This window comes from Tetrao urogallus (genome assembly GCF_951394365.1).
Source record: "Tetrao urogallus genome assembly, chromosome: 1".
NCBI classification, from domain to species: Eukaryota; Metazoa; Chordata; class Aves; order Galliformes; family Phasianidae; genus Tetrao; species Tetrao urogallus.
Window position 1 is genome coordinate 143,301,280 of NC_136813.1, and position 15,631 is coordinate 143,316,910.

Sequence of the window (15,631 nt, forward strand, 5' to 3'; positions counted from 1 at the left end):
GATGGCACATGGAAAAGCCAAAAGGAGACCTCTCAGCCTGGCCTTGCACAGGGGGCAGAGAGACAACGGGGGGACCCATCCAGGAAACAGCTGGAGTGCAGCTGGAAGAACCTCCGGGATAAACTGCAGCCTCCTCATGCTGGGAAGGGCACAGACAATGAGTGGAAAGGCCGAGGGAAGCCTTTGCGTCCCATGAGCCCAACGCGGCCACCAGAGCAGGATTGGAAAGGCCATGGGAAGCCCTTGCGTCCCATGAGCCCAACGCGGCCACCAGAGCAGGATTGGAAAGGCCATGGGGATGCCTGCCAGGTTCAGAAGGCAGAGAAAGACTGGAGGGCGCATGAGAAGTCACCGTGCCACATGGATTTGATGCAGCAGCTGGAAAGGGACTGGAGGAGCCCCGCTAGGTATGCGGATGCCTGGCCACGGCCGGATGACAGCTGGAGGAGGCCTGAGAGCCCAGCACAGAAACTGGAGGATGATTGGAAGGGGGCTGAGCACAGCCATGACTCAAACAACCCAGAGAAACCATTGGAAAGCGATTGGGAGAACAAGAAATTCCTCGTATATCACGTGAGTACAGAATCACTGCAGCTACTGCTCGCTAACCACGTCCCTCAGTGGGAACACCTGGAGCTCTGGAACACCTCCAGGGATGCTGACTGCACCACCTCATATCCAACCTGAACCTCCCCTGGGGCAGTTTGAGGCCGTTTGCTTTCACCCAATCGCTGTTAGCTGGGGGAACAGGCCAACCTTCAGCTCACCACAACCTCCCTTCAGGTCACTGTAGTGAGCAGTAAGGTTTCCCTTGAGCTTCTCTTCTCCAAACTGAACAACCCCAGTTCCCTCAGCTGCTCCCCATCAGACTTGTGCTCCAGAGCCCTCACAGCTCCGGTGCTCTTCTCTGGACACACTCCAGGGCCTCCATGTCTTTCTAGTAGTGAAGGGAGTAGGTTGGGAGGGGTGAAAATGGAAATGGCAGGGACCTGTCTGCCAGGTGTGGAACCAGCACATCCCTTTTCCTGAGGTCTGAGAAGCAGCGTTTCTGCTCCAGCACTGGGAGACGCAGGAGGAGATGGACACAGAGGCTCAGGCTGAGCTCTCGCTTTCTCTCCCCGCAGTCGCAGCTGGATGGGAGCTCCAGAGCACCGCAGAGCTCCTCGGGAAGCCGGTTTCCACACGGGAGCACCAGCGAGAAACGCACTAAGGTAGGGCCCGGGGCTCCCCGCCCGCCCCGTCGGCTCCATTGGCTGCGGGAAGGGGGCGGCCGGGCCGGAGGCCACCCGCTGCCATTGGGCCGGGCCGGGCCCTCCCAGGAAGTTTGGGGTGGGAAGGGGAGGAAAGAAAGGAAAAAAAGGAGAAAAAGTTTGAAGGGGAAAAAAAAAAAAAAAAAAACCCTCGGAAAAGCTCGGGGCGGGCGGCGGAGCGAGCGGGCATGGTGGGGCTGCGGGAGCCGCCCGGCCGCTGAAGCCGCCCCGCCGCCCTGGCTGCCCGCAGCCGGCCCCGCCGCGCCCCCGCCATGACGGTGAGTCTGGAACGGGGCCCCGCGGCGCTCTGCTTCCTCCCCCTGGGCTGTTCCCGCTCCGGGGGGATCTCCCGCTGGGGTTTGGGCGGCACTGAGGCGGTGCGGGATTACCGGGGCTGCCTGTGCTCCCGGTCGGGGGTGGGGTGCGGTGGAGGTGACGGGCCGGCCCTCGGCCTTCCCCGTGTGGAGGGGCGGTGAGGGGTTCGGCGTTGTGCTTTGGCTTTGGGGGCCTTTCCTAGCCGAGCCACGTCTCTTTGGGGGAAGAAGTGGGCTTTTGGGGCCGCCGGGAACCCCTTTGTGATGGAGGGAAGGCGGCCCGGGGTGAGGTCACCCTGCAGCAGGTGACCTCCAGAGGTCCCTTCCACCGCCGCTGTCCCGTAGAGCGAAGTGTTGCTCTGTAGCCCGAGAAGCCGTTGGAACCGCGGCCTGGAGCTCTAGCTCTGTTGCCTTCTATCCTCCGTTTCTTCCCCCTGCCCTCTCTGTACCACCCAGGAGTCATTCTTCCACTCCCACCCTATCTCCTTTCCTTCTTTGGTGTTTACATTCTTAAGATACTTGCAGGCTGTTATCTCAGCCCTTGTGTCCTCGTGGCAGCCCGAACAGGCAGCCAGCTCCCTGCACCAGCCATCACCCCTGCTCAGTGCTGGATCCCCCTGGTGCCTCCTCTTGCATCCTCACATCTTCGTTGTTTGGAGCCAGCCCCAGATATCCGGATAGCTCTGCTTTCCTGCCCGCTTCCTCCTCCTGCCCTGGCCTTTTCCTCTGACGGGGGATTCAGCTCAAACCTCGCTCTGTTCTCTGCCCTTATCCCAAGTGCTTCTCTCCAGAGTACAAAGCTGAAATTAGCGGTAGACAGAGAAGAGAAAAAAGCAGCTTTAAGCACTTTGTGGACTGGTGTCTTGTCCACCAGAAATACTGTGGACAGTGCCAGAGCTGTGCCTACGAGGATGAAGACAGGGAAAAAGAGGCTGGTTGTGTCTTGCACCATTCGTGTGCTTTGGGGACTTTACTGGCCCTGGTGCTGTGCCCTTGGCAGTAATAGGGCAGTGTGTCTGGCCCTCCTGCCCCACGCACATGTGTGCTGGGAGAGAAGGTCACGCCAAACATTTCACCTCCTTTCCTTCCCTCCTGCCGCTCCCAGCCTGGAGTCAGTGCTGAAGTCACTGGATTGGAAAGGATAACGGCACAAAGGGTGGAGCTGTCGCCACAGGGAAGAAATTAATTTTCAAAGAACTTTTGCAGGGCGGTGGGGATGTCCGGGTCTAGGGGAGTGGACGAGGGGATGCACGTGGTCCCCAGCCATTCACCGCCTCTGCTCTTCGTGCCTACTTTACACGAAGCTGAGTGGTGGGCTGAGTTATTTGCCAGCTCGGGAGGAGCTGGAGCAGCAGAGCTGGGAGGAGGAGCAGCTCCAGCCTGCTTGGCTGAGGGCGAAGTTGGGGAGAGCATTTGCCCTGAGTCAGCTTTCCAGCACGGCACTTCTGGAAGGAGCTGAACTGGTTGGGATGCCGGACAAGTGGCGTGAGGTTAGGAGGAGGTGAATGGGGGGGGGAGCTTTTTAGAAGGGAGTGAGCTGGAGGAAACCCTGCTTGTTCTCCATAGCCATGGCCCAGGGCTGGGCAGAGGGTGGGCTCTAGAAGGAGCAAAGTCCCCAGCATCTCAGGCAGGATTTGTTCTCCAGCTCTGGTTGTAATTCCAATTTGATCTCCAGCCTCAGGCAAAGCGTTGACATGCTGTGTGTTTTCACAGCTGTTAAATTGCCTCCTGCGCCTTTGTGGTGAGGGCTGGTTCATAGTGAGCTGCTATAAGGCTGTAATAAGTGAGCAGTGGGGAAGGTGCTGTGGGAGGTACCCCTGGGGCATGGATGCCCAGGTTGGGACGAAATGTGCCTGCTTCCCTGTGTCCTTCTCCAAAGCCTGGCCTGGCTTGTGACAGAGCCGTGTTCCCTTCCACACAGTTTCCTCACCCCTATCTCTCTCTTCTATCTCTGAATAAATATCTCCAAGGCACCTTGTAGAAACCTCCCTGCTGCATATTTTTCCTTTTTTTTTTTTTTTTTTCTTTACTCTTTCCTTATCTCCTGTTTCCTCTTACAGGAATGATTGCTAAATGCAGTCCTCCTCCACCACTGGGTCCTAAACTAAACCCCCACGTGTTTCCTCAAAGCAGTGTGGGGCTCTTCTTCTTTCTTATTCCCCCTATGGGAACTCTGCTTCCCGCTCCCCCAGCATGCAGAAACCTTTTGTGGGTTCCGGCACGCACTAAACCTCTGCTTTGTCCTTTCCTCTCCAGCCAGATCTCCTCAATTTCAAGAAGGGATGGATGTCCATCCTGGACAAGCCAGGAGAGGTAAGCCCTACCTGGAGCCTACTTCTTGCCCTAGCCCTATTGGTCAAGTTCCTTGTGTGAGCAGTGGTTTTTCCCTTCCCCTCTCGTTGTGCTTGCTCCTGCTGCAGGTAACTCATGCTTGAGAGACCCAGCATTGTATTGGGTGCATTCTGAGCTGAGAATTATTACGGGGACTTGGAAGGGTCCTAGAAAAGGGGGGCAGAGCCTAGAAACGGAGAGGTCATAGGGTAGCACATTCCTCCTTGTTCCTGCACTTCCCTCAGTAACTGTCTATCCATTTCCCTCCTGTCTTTTCCCCTCCCTCCCCCTAACCCATCTGCTGGCAGTGGAAGAAACACTGGTTCGTGCTGACCGACTCGAGCCTGAGATATTACCGGGACTCGAACGCCGAGGAGGTAAGCATGGGTGGTGTCTCCTCACCCCTCTGTTCTTTCCTGCCCTTGTCCTCGTAGTGACAGGGAGAGTAACATTATCACTAGCACAGGCACCTCATATCTACACAAGGGAATGTGTCCCATTCCGGTGAAGCTCTAGCATCTCCTTGAGACTTTGTTCTGACCCATCATTCTCCATCTGAAGAGCCCCTCGGGGCTGTCATGGTTTGAAGTGAAGAGAAAGGCTGACATGGGGGCAGCTGGGCTGCCCTGGTGCTCTGCCACTCTTCTTCTTCCCATGCTTTGGTTAGGGTGCAGGCAGGTGGCAGGGTCTTTTTAAGAGATGGGCTTTGCTTACACCCTAGAGGGTGGCTGTGCTTTCAGGCTGATGACCTTGATGGCGAAATCGATCTCCGCTCCTGCACAGATGTGACAGAATTTGCGGTGCAGCGCAACTATGGCTTCCAGATACACGTAAGTGCCTGGAGTGCAGCTTTGAGGAATGCCTGGTGAGATGGCTGCTCCTTCCCCGTCTGCATCCCCGACACAGAAATTTGGGCAGTGTAAACTTCATGGTGTCAGGATGGCAGGGGTACTTGGTGGTGTGTCCAGCACTCAAAGGGTTAGAGTGCAGCCAGCTGCCCCTTTGCTGAGTGGTGACAGAGCCCGTGTCCTGTCTCTGCTGCAGACGAAGGATGCCATCTTCACACTGTCAGCCATGACCTCAGGCATCCGGCGCAACTGGATTGAGGCTCTGAAGAAGAACGTGCGCCCTGTTAGTGCTCCAGATGTCACCAAGTAAGAGCTGCCTGCTGGTGGGTCTCCTGCTTGTTCCTTTCTTCAGGAGGACACCTGAAAGGTCCTTGGGAGGGGTGGAGCAGGGCAGTGATGATGAGAGTGACGGGCATGCAGAGGTGATGCTTTCTGGGGGCACAGCGTCTTGGCAGGCTCCTGTCTACCAGGAAGATATTGAGCAGAATCGTAGCATCTGTTCAATTTGGAAAAGACCACTAAGGTCATATAGTCCAACTACTGACCTATCACCAGTAAACAGTTTCCCTCAGTATTGCATCTACCTTTTTCTGGAAAACCAGCAGTTCCTCGCACTGCCCGCAGAAGCCTGCCCCAAAACCCATTTTTTCATCTCCATTTTGCTGCTGGAGCTTGGCTGAGACTCAGGGTGAATCCTCCCCACCTCCTGGGGAAAGCCTGTTTACCCATACATGCAGACAGAGCTGCCAAGTGATGTGATGCAACCACTCTTCTCTCACACAAGGTTTTTCACAAGGCTGAGTTGAGCAAAAGCTGAGCCTTGCGTTTAACCAGCAATGCAAGGGGGCTGTTTGTCTGTTCTTTTGCAGTGCCTGTCCTTCACATGTTATTGCTGTGGTTTCAGGCTATCTGACTGCAACAAGGAAAACACAATCCGTAACTGCATCCCACCAAAGAGCTCACTGCGAGTGGACGAGCAGCAGCAGCCAAGTTCTGAGGGAAGCACCAAAGGCAGCACTTGGAAAGCGGATGGGCCACGCCATGCCTTTGACTACGTAGAACTGTCCCCCTTGCAGCAGGATCCCCAAAATCAGGGGTCCCCACCGAGGACAAGAGGGAGCTTGAGGGTGTCAGAGCGAGTGTCCAAGCATGAGGATCTAGAGCGGGATTTGGCAGTGCGTTCAGAGGAGAGGCGCAAGTGGTTTGAGAGTCCTGACGGCAGGGTCTCCAACAGTGATGGCCCAGGGGGAAACTTGTCCCGCAAGGTGGAGGAGCCAGACTTGCCTGCTGCCCCACTTACAGAGGAGCAGCGAGTTCGGCTGAACGAGGAGATAGAGAAGAAGTGGCTGGAGCTGGAGCGCTTGCCCTTGAAGGACTCACGGCGAGTGCCCTTGACAACACTGCTGAACCAGGGCAAGGGGAACCACGGAGATGCCAATGAGGCACTGAAAAAGGAGGTGAGAGCACTTTGGAAGATGGTTTTCTGGGGGGCGTGATCCATGCAGCTTTGTGCCTCCCTGGTGGCTCTGCAGAAGAGCAAGGCCACCAGTGTTGGTGGCATCGCTTGCGTGGATCTCTGTTTCCTGGCAGTGTGTTTGCTGTCTCCTGTCTTGAACTGTTCCCAAGTCAACAAACACATCACCTCCCAGCCCTGGGAAAGAGGTTGAGCATCTCTCTTCTGTCCCTGGCACAGGTCCAGTCGCTGCGGGCGCAGTTGGAGTCCTGCCGGGCCCGAAACGAGAGCCTTCGGGAAGCTGCCAAGTCCCAGGGAGATGGCCACGTGCCCCGGGGGTACATTTCTCAGGTGAGCAGGATGGGTGAGCCCCAGGCTGGGAAATGCCAGAGCCTGGACTCATTGCCAAGCAGGTATCGCTAATCATTGGGTTGCCATGGTGGCCACAAATAGGCTCGGTTGTGATCAATGTTGATTACATAAAGGCTGGAGTGCGTATTAAAGAGGCTGGAGTTGGCAGGAGGCAGTGGCGCGCACATGCTGTCAGGAATTCAGGATCTGTCACAGTTGAGGGAAGGGAATTTGGGTTCCTGGTGAGCTCCTCTTGCAATGGACTGGCTGCACCCAGCCCAAATAAAAGCACAAATCACATGGAGCAGTTCACTGGTACTCTGCGATCTCAGTTTGCACTTACAGCTCACGGGTCTCCATGTGGTCAAAAGAAAACAAAAAGGAGCAGGGAGAAACAGCATCTTTTCTTCCTGAGGCTGAACTTCACCTTTCCCAAAAGGTCTCATTTTCTCTCAATTTGCCTTAGTACCATTTGAAAGAGGGGGAGAACAAGTTGGTGAATTCAATGGCTTCTCAAGAATAATGTTTTGGCCTCATTTGATGGCAGGCAAATCTTCCCCAAGGGCCTTGGGGCATGAGTCCAAGATGGGAATCTCTTGCTTTGCTGTAACACAACTTATCTACAGCACTAGGCATTGAAAGGGCCAGCCACCAGAAAAAGTATGAGCTGTGCAAGAAGATCGCTAGCAGTCAGGCTACAGGGAGGGAGGTGTCTGTAACAGCGCCCAGCCAAGGGGAAGGTGTCACTTTTCTGAAGCAGAGGCTCAGTTTCCATCGATTCTGGGGATGCTGCTTTATTTAAAAGGCAAATAGTGGATGCGGTTCCAGCAGTACATCCTGGTAGAAGGGTCTTGGCATCTCTTGATGGCTGAGTTGTAATAGAAGAGGAATGTTTTTTCCTCTCCAGAGCATGCAGGGCTCACAAGATTTGTGAGCTGAATGCTTGTGTTTCATGATCAAAGTACCAGGAGAAAAAAACATCACAGAAAGGGGTCTCACTTGTCTCCAAATGGCCCTGGACTAGGGAGGGGTTTGCAAAGTCAAGCATCATCCCAACAAGGTGCCTGTCCTCCTGTCCACATGTCTTAGAGTCAAAGAATCACGGAGTATCCTGAGTTCAAAGGGACCCACAAGGACCATTGAATCTAACTCCTGGCTCCACGTAGGACTACCCAAAATTCAAACCTTGAGAGCTTCCTGAACTCTGTCAATGTAGTGTCATGACCACAGCCCTGTCCCAGTGCCCAATGACCCTCTCAGTGAAGAACCTTTTCCTAACCTCAACCTGAACCTTGCCCTAATATCCCACCTGACTGTCCCAAGTCAGCTCCGTGTTGTAATGTGTCTGCCACTTTCACATCCCTCACCCTTCCCTCTACTGTCCTTTCCCCTGCGTGACAGGAGGCCTGTGAGCGCAGCCTGGCTGAGATGGAGTCGTCACACCAGCAGGTGATGGAGGAGCTGCAGAGGCACCACCAGCGAGAAATGGAGCGGCTGCGGCAGGAGAAGGAGCGGCTCCTTGCAGAGGAGGCTGCAGCAACGGCGGCAGGTAGGAGCAGGAAGCAAGTCATGTCCCCACTTCCTTCCACCTCTCCCAAATGTCTCTGACTTCTGCCAGAAACCTGCCACCTTCCTGTACCAAAAGTCTTGTAACTTGAGTCCCACTGCTGAGCCTGCTGTTTGGTCTTAGAGGAAGCTTGGCTTTTCTCCCGCCTGTGCTGCGAAGTCTGGTCATGCTGGGACGCCATTTATTAATCTCCTTAGCAGCACTCGGTGCTTTGGGATAATCCTGGGAGGTGGGAGTTGGTCAGAGGGCAAAAGGTAAAGGAGGAGGAAGTGCAGAGTGCACATCTTTGAGCCTGAGGCACCAAGAGCTGGCTCAGTTGCGTGGCTGGGTTTCTCCAGATGTGCCCAAGCTGGCATAGCCTGATCCCGTGTCTCCCATTGCATCTCTCTGCAGCCATTGAAGCACTGAAGAAGGCCCACCGGGAGGAGATGAACAAGGAGCTGGGCAGGACACGAAGCTTTCAGCAGTGTGGCTCTGTCACAGACGCCCTCCAGAAGCAGCATCAGTAAGAAGTCTCTCCTGCTTCCCTGGCTCAGTGCTTTGGGCAGAGCCTGTTGATGGCACAGGAGCCACAACCTTGTGCCTCTCTGACAGGTTGGATGTAGACTCACTGAAGCGGGAGCTGCAGGTGCTGTCAGAGCAGTACTCCCAGAAGTGCCTGGAAATTGGGCAGCTAACAGAGAAGGCAGAGGAGCGGGAACAGATGTTGCAGCGCTGCCAGCAAGAGGGGAAGCAGCTCCTCCGGAAGAACCAGGCAAGAGAAGGGTTTCCCTGCCCTTAGGGACCACAGAGCATCCTCATTCTGGGACTGCCCCTGTCTAAATGGGGTGTCTCTTTATTCATATTCTTCTCCTCTCAATATGTTACTGGGGCCAGGACAGTAACAAGAGAGCCTTGTGGCTGTGCCATATCTGCCTTTTTGCCTGCAGGAGCTGCAGATCCGCCTGTCGGATGAGATTGGGAAGCTGCGAAGCTTCATCACCTCACGGTGCTCTGGGGACCGATCTCCACAAAACAATGAGCGCAACTCCTGCGAGTTGGAGGTATGGGGTGCTTAGGATGTCCCCAGCAGTTTGGGCTCGGAGTAGAGGGGACTGGGAGCCACGCAAGGCTGCAGGGCTGTGCAGGAAGGAGGTGCGCAAGCTTCCCCTGCGTGTCTCTCCCGGGGCACCATGCATCACTTCCCGCTTCCTTCCTCCTCCACCACCGCACTTGCGCTAGGGAGGACGGCCTCTACCCAGGCTGTGTCTCTCTGCTTCCCCCTGCCTTGAGTCACCGCCTGCTCCTCTCCCCTGAGCCAGGTGCTGCTGCGTGTGAAGGAGAATGAGCTCCAGTACCTGAAGAAGGAGGTACAGTGCCTCCGGGAGGAGCTGCAGATGATGCAAAAGGTTGGTGCTTCCCTGGGTCTGCTGGCTGGGGCTGGGTATTGCATCTCTCTCTTATTGCAAAGCAGAGGGACTAGGAGGCAGCATAGTGGCTGCAGGTTTCAGACAGGGTCATTTGGATGCTCAGGTCAAACCCTTGTGTCGTGTGTGCTCCTTGTCCCTGCTTTCTTGCTGAGCGACACTGCCTCATTGCAGTATTCCATTACTTGAAGTGTGGCTACAAGGAGGGTGGAGCTCTGTCTCCATGAGGAGCCCCATGGAGAAGACAAGCAGCAGTGGGTGTAAGCCCTACCAAGAGAAGTTTCATCTTGATGTATAGTTTGTTTTGTTTTAACATTGAGAACAGTGATTCATTGGAACAACCTCCTCAAGGACATGGTGGTATCCCCACCACTGGAGGTTTCCAAGAGGCAGTTGGACAGAGTTCTCAATAAGCTCACTTAGGTTTCCTTATCCCACAAAATATTGATCCAGCTGATCTTTCAAGGTCCCTTCAGACCTGGGTTGTTGTATGGTTCTGTGAAATCGTTGCCCAGTTTGGGCTGAGGTTCAGGCTTTGGGCTGTGTCCTCCCTCACCCACTGGCCTCACCTTGACACTTGAATACCAGCTTGAGAGTTGCTAACTCTTCTCCCTGTCTGGCAGGACAAGAGATTTGCCTCAGGGAAATACCAGGATGTCTATGCAGAGCTGAATCATATTAAGGTGCGCTCAGAGCGAGAGATTGAGCAGCTGAAGGAGCATCTGCGCCTGGCCATGGCAGCCCTGCAGGAGAAGGAAACACTGTGCAACAGCATCAGCAATTAACGGTGAGCACTGAGGGGCTGTTATGCTCCCTCCAGGCTTGGGGGACTGAGATCCACTTTACTTTTGGCAGAGACAAGGCAGCTTCTTCCTGCTCCATTTGGTGGTCAGTGTGGCTAAATGGCTTGACCCAGCCATCTTCCTCCAAGCACTTGCATAGGCAAGCATAGGGATGGAGCAGTGTGAAGCCATCATGCATGTTCTGGTGAGAGCAAGCCTTCTACTTGATTGAACACTGTGGCCATCAGGCTTGGGGTCACACTGTTCTGCCAACACTTGCTGGTGGACACTGACCAGTCTTGAGATTAGTGGGATCAGAGCAGGCATGCCAAGCGTGTCAGAACCTCCTAGAATGGAGGCAGAAAGGACAGCATTTCTGTGCTGAGTGCGATCTTTCCAAACCTGTTTTATTTTTTTTTCCTTCTCTTTCTAGGTCTACTTCATTTGTTTATCTGTTTTTGTTTTTTATTTGCTCCGTTCCTCACTTAAGGAGAGAGGGAGGTTGGATCTCATCCTTGGCGAGACATCTCTCTCCTCAGCCAGCTCCTCACTTCCCTCCCAAAGCTTTTGATGAAGCCTTTCCAAAACCTTTTTGCCTTTGTATCTGAGCACGTTATTTGGAATGGCTCCTTACATGCACCTTCTTCAGGATTTTATACGTGAAAATTATATTTTATAGAAGAATTTTGTTTTCCCTTGAGAAAAAGAGGAAAAGGAGAGGGAAAGCTTCTACGTCACCAGCATTTTCTAACCAGAGAAAGAGAATATACTCCCCACTTCCTCAGCCCCCCCTGCTCCCAGCTACGTATCTGCCTTTGGCACTCCCGTTCCCTCTCTTCCACCTGTCTCTGGGGCCCCATGGGGATGTATGGGGACACGTAACAACACCAACTGCCCCAGCACCCAGTGGAGGAGACACCCAAGCCATAGGAGGAGGCTGCCTGCCGCAGCTGCACCCACCTGCAACTTTGAAAGAGGAGACCTTGGCACGAGGCTGCATGATGGAGCTCTCAGTGACTGTCCTTCAGCTCTGCCTTGGCACAGCCTCAGCGCCAGGAGCCTCCCCACTCACCCTCCCTCGGGCTGGGGAGAGCCCGACATTTTAGTGGCAGAGGAGCTGCTGTTCTGCCACACCCTTCAACTCTTAACTTAATAAAATCTTCCCCTTTTGCTGAGAAAAATGTGTTTGCTGAGGGCAAGTCTTGCTACGGTGCTGAGAGCAATTTCTGCAGCTTCCTGCCTCACTGTGAAGCCAGCAGCTCTTTTGTGACCACCAGGAGCAAGGGGGGAGATCTCAGGGAAGATGAAAGGAACGGCAAATGTTTTTCCCCCCTCCTGTTTTGGGGTAAAAAACACGCTTTGCTCTTTCTAAAGGGAGCTTAAAGGAAAGCACTCAGAAAAGGCTTCTGGCTCCTTTCCCTGGGCGAAGCCAGCACAAAATCCAGTAAATCCAGTTGCAGGCTTGCATCAAGCCTGAACCACCACCTTGAAGATGGGATGAGCCCTGGGCGTGCCATCAGCAAGAGATGGAACAGCAAAACTCCCAGGCTGGGGGTGGCAGCTGTGAAGTTGGGAAGTTGTGGGGACCATGATTGCAGGGGAAAAAGTGAAGTTTAGGGCATGGTGTTGTACACGTGTTTTTTAGGGGAAAAAGAAAACGCACTTTTGCATCACCAGTGGCTTAATTAAGGTTGTGGGGTTGCATCTATCCCCGGGGGTTGCAACCCTTGGGAGTAGCCAGCCAGTTCCTTCCTCAGGTGCTCCCTATATTTGTTTGGGTTTGGTGTTTTTTGTTTTTTCCTGACTGGGGACTGCTGTTCCCGATAAAGGCTTTGCACCAGCGTGCTGGAACGTGTGGCTGCTGCCAATCAGCCCCTTCCCCAGTGCCGCATGTGACAGGGTGATACTGGCCCCACAGCTGCCCCATAGCGATATCGCCTGGCCCCAGTGCCATGAGCGTGAGAGGAGGCAGTCAGAATGTCTGCCTATTTTGAGTCTCTTCGCGAAGTAAAAGCGGGTTAAATGAAATTTTGCCGTGATGAATTTGCTGGCTTTCCATGATGGGCTGCAGCACATCCACAGCGTGTGTGCTTTGACCATTTAAGATGAAATCCTGAGGTGGACGTGCAGGAATGCTAAAGGTTTTGTTGGGATGATGTGTGGGGAGAAAGGAGGAGGACGAGGATGAAGTCATTGAGATTAGTGGGAGATTGCTGTGCCAGGCTCCTTCCTCTGATGTTTGTTGCAGGGAGATGTTTCCCAGTCTCCAAAGTTTGTTTAATGCCAGAAACACGCAGCATCAATGTCTGCAGCATTTCCATCACACCTCCAGCCCCAGAGCCCCTCTTGCATGTTAGGGACACACCAGTGCAAAGTGACAGGGATGTTCTGCACCACCAAGGGTGACACAAGGACATTGGTCAGGATTCACGCATGGGAGACCATATTTTAACTTGCTAAAAATTAAAGACCGGATCTCGATGAAGGGGTCCCCCAAGTACCGGGGAGAGGCTGCAGGAGGTGCCCAGGTGATGGGCTCAGATAAGACACTCAATTTTCAGCTGTCTCTAGCAAGGTGAAGCCTGGGTACTGCACTGCCCTGATAAACATTGCCACTATTTTTTGGAAGCTCTGCAGTGAGCTGGTGGGAAAGGAGCAAGGTTTAGAGATGCTCTTTGCCCCCCCCTTCTGTTCTCCCTCTTTGGCGGGTGAGCCCGCGCGCTGCTGGCAGTTAAAAGCTTGGATGCAAGTAAAGCCAGATGGAATCTTATCTGCCTGCACCCGAGTGCCTACGTGCAGACAGCCAGCAACGGCACTGCATTTCCCGCGCAGCAAACTCAGGGCCTATCAGCCGGTCAAGGTGTCACACAGAGGCCATGGTTCCCTACAGCATCGCCTTCTCCTTTCCTCATGGCTCTGTGGTGGCACAAAAGCATCTGGTGATACTGGTGTTGCAGAGGGGTGCTCAGCACATATTGGATGTGCTGAGATATTAGAAACTGCCTTGTTTCACCCCCAGTGCCACATATCCATGGGGGAGCACGAATGTATTTTAAGACAGAAGGAGGAAAATATGATGTAAATGCTTCAGGAAGACCATGGTCACAGCCATGTTTAATCTCCCGGGGACAGCTGGGTGCTTACTCAGCTGGGAGGTAGTGGCTGATGAGAGATCATGTCCCAAAGCCTCTGATGGGGAGCAAATGGGACAGAGCGGGAGTGGAGACAGACTTATTGGACCATGGGGTACAGCTGCCAAACCAATTTTTGAGCCTTTTTGCAGGAAAAAAGTGCACCACCAACCCTCCCATAGATCACCACCCTGGTAGCCAAGAGCCACCACAAACCCCAGGGTGACACCATAGCTGCTCAGGGAAGACAGAAGGGAGACCCCCAGTGTCTTTCCAATGTCCCCCCCACTCATTATCCCCTATGTTCCTCCCCATATCCTCCTTGTCTCCATCCAGTGTTCTCTAACACCCTTCTAAGTGTCATTGCCATGTCACCCTGCTCATTCCCTGTTCCCAACACAGGCTCCTCCTTGCCCTGCATGTTACCTCCTTGTCTCCTGATCCCCCTCCCAGCACCTATTCTTGTCCTATCCAGTGTTAGTCCAAAGTACCCCTTCTTTTCCCCATCACATCTCTCCCTGTCCCCTGTTGTCCAACTCAGTGTCACCCTTGTCCCCACCATGTCCCTCCTTGTCCTCTGGTGTCCACCCCGTCCCCATCATGTCCCACCTTATCCCCCGGTGTCCAGCCTCAATGCCCATCCCATTCCCACGGTGTCTCACCCTATCCCCACCATATCCCTCTCCATCCCTTCATGTCCAACCCCAGCGTCCACCTCTTTCCCCATCACATCCCTTCTTGTCCCAACCTTGTCCCTCCCTGCCTGCCCCAGTCGTGTCGCTGCGGGGCGGGGCAGAGGGGACACGGGGACAGCAGTCCTCCCCACGGTCCGTGCCGCACCCTTAAATGTGCGGTGCTGGCATGCGTGGCCACAGACGCGGCGGCGGCGGCAGCGGGAGCAGCCCCACATCCGTTGTTGCCAGCAGCTCCTTTCTGAGCTCCCTAACCCTACCGTGGGGTGAAGAGCCGGCCATGACGGAAAGCCTGGTCCTATCCCCAGCCCCAGCCAAACCCAAGCGGGCGAAGGCGTCGCGGCGCTCGGCGTCGCACCCCACCTACTCGGAGATGATCGCGGCGGCCATCCGTGCGGAAAAGAGCCGCGGCGGCTCCTCGCGGCAGTCCATCCAGAAGTACGTGAAGAGCCACTACAAGGTGGGCCAGAACGCCGACCTGCAGATCAAGCTCTCCATCCGGCGTCTCCTGGCTGCCGGCGTCCTCAAGCAGACCAAAGGGGTCGGAGCCTCCGGTTCCTTCCGCTTGGCCAAGAGCGACAAGGCCAAGAGATCCCCAAGGAAGAAGAAGAAGGCCGGCAGGAGGTCCACGTCTCCCAAGAAGGCGGCGAGGCCCAGGAAGGCCAGGTCACCGGCCAAGAAGCCCAAAGCCACCGTCAGGAAGGCCAGGAAGAAGTCGCGGAGCCCCAAGAAGGCCAGGAAGCCAAAGACTGTTAAGGCCAAGTCGCGGAAGACCTCCAAGACCAAGAAGGTGAAGCGGTCGAAACCCAGAGCCAAGTCTGGTGCCCGGAAATCGCCCAAGAAGAAGTGAGCAGCCTGAGGGCTTCGCCCAGGCTCTCCCCATTGGTTTCTGTAAATAGCTTTTGCCTTTATTTTTACCTCTTTCTGTTTGCAAATTTTATAAGTTGATCTATTCCTAACAGCTAAAACAAGGCAAAGAATGAAAGGGAAAAAAAAAAAAAAGAAAAAAAAAAAAAAAGGAACTTCTTCCATATGGAAGAGTTCCCATTTATACAAGCTGCTTCTCTGAGTGTTTATTTCATCTTGCCGCGGGTCTGGAGGGCTGTGGTGGGCGGGTGGAGGACTTGGGGGGAGGTAGGAGGGCTGTGAGAGCCGGGAGGAGGAGAGGGGACTCCTCCTTGTCCCCTGGAGTGAGGCACAGCCCGCCAGCCCAGCGTGTGAGGGCTGGAGATAACAGTGCGGCCGGGAGGTGGTGCGGGCCTTTGGGGTGGGGCTGGACGCTGCTGCCACCAAGGGCTTGGCACAGCCCCAAGGCCACACAGGCACCGCAACGTCCCAACCCACAGGGCTGGCTGTGAGCCCACGGGATGGGACGGCCCTACTGCTCCGCTCCGAGTCCTTGGACATCACTCCTTGGTATGTTGTGCCTAAATCCCCAGGGTTCAGGGTCTTCAACTTCCTGGCTCTTCCTTCCGTTCCATTGGTCTGATGTTCCTAAATGACTCA

General features: G+C 54.7%; 2 protein-coding genes across 2 annotated transcripts; both read left to right on the plus strand.

The window, feature by feature from the left end:
- Positions 1-1,309: 1,309 nt before the first annotated feature.
- TRIOBP (TRIO and F-actin binding protein) lies at positions 1,310-10,305 on the plus strand (the record flags this gene model as incomplete). The annotated part of the gene is made up of 13 exons (XM_079532736.1): positions 1,310-1,528; positions 3,821-3,877; positions 4,204-4,272; positions 4,636-4,725; positions 4,940-5,049; positions 5,648-6,200; positions 6,437-6,547; positions 7,949-8,096; positions 8,508-8,619; positions 8,709-8,868; positions 9,044-9,157; positions 9,416-9,502; positions 10,144-10,305. The coding sequence occupies exons 1-13, from the start codon at positions 1,523-1,525 to the stop codon at positions 10,303-10,305; spliced, it is 1,779 nt and encodes a 592-aa protein (XP_079388862.1). The 5' UTR covers positions 1,310-1,522.
- A 4,100-nt stretch (positions 10,306-14,405) lies between these two features.
- On the plus strand, positions 14,406-15,074 carry H1-0 (H1.0 linker histone; the record flags this gene model as incomplete). Its single annotated transcript, XM_079549643.1, has 1 exon — positions 14,406-15,074. The coding sequence occupies one exon, from the start codon at positions 14,406-14,408 to the stop codon at positions 14,973-14,975; it is 570 nt and encodes a 189-aa protein (XP_079405769.1). The 3' UTR covers positions 14,976-15,074.
- Between the last annotated feature and the right edge of the window lie 557 nt (positions 15,075-15,631).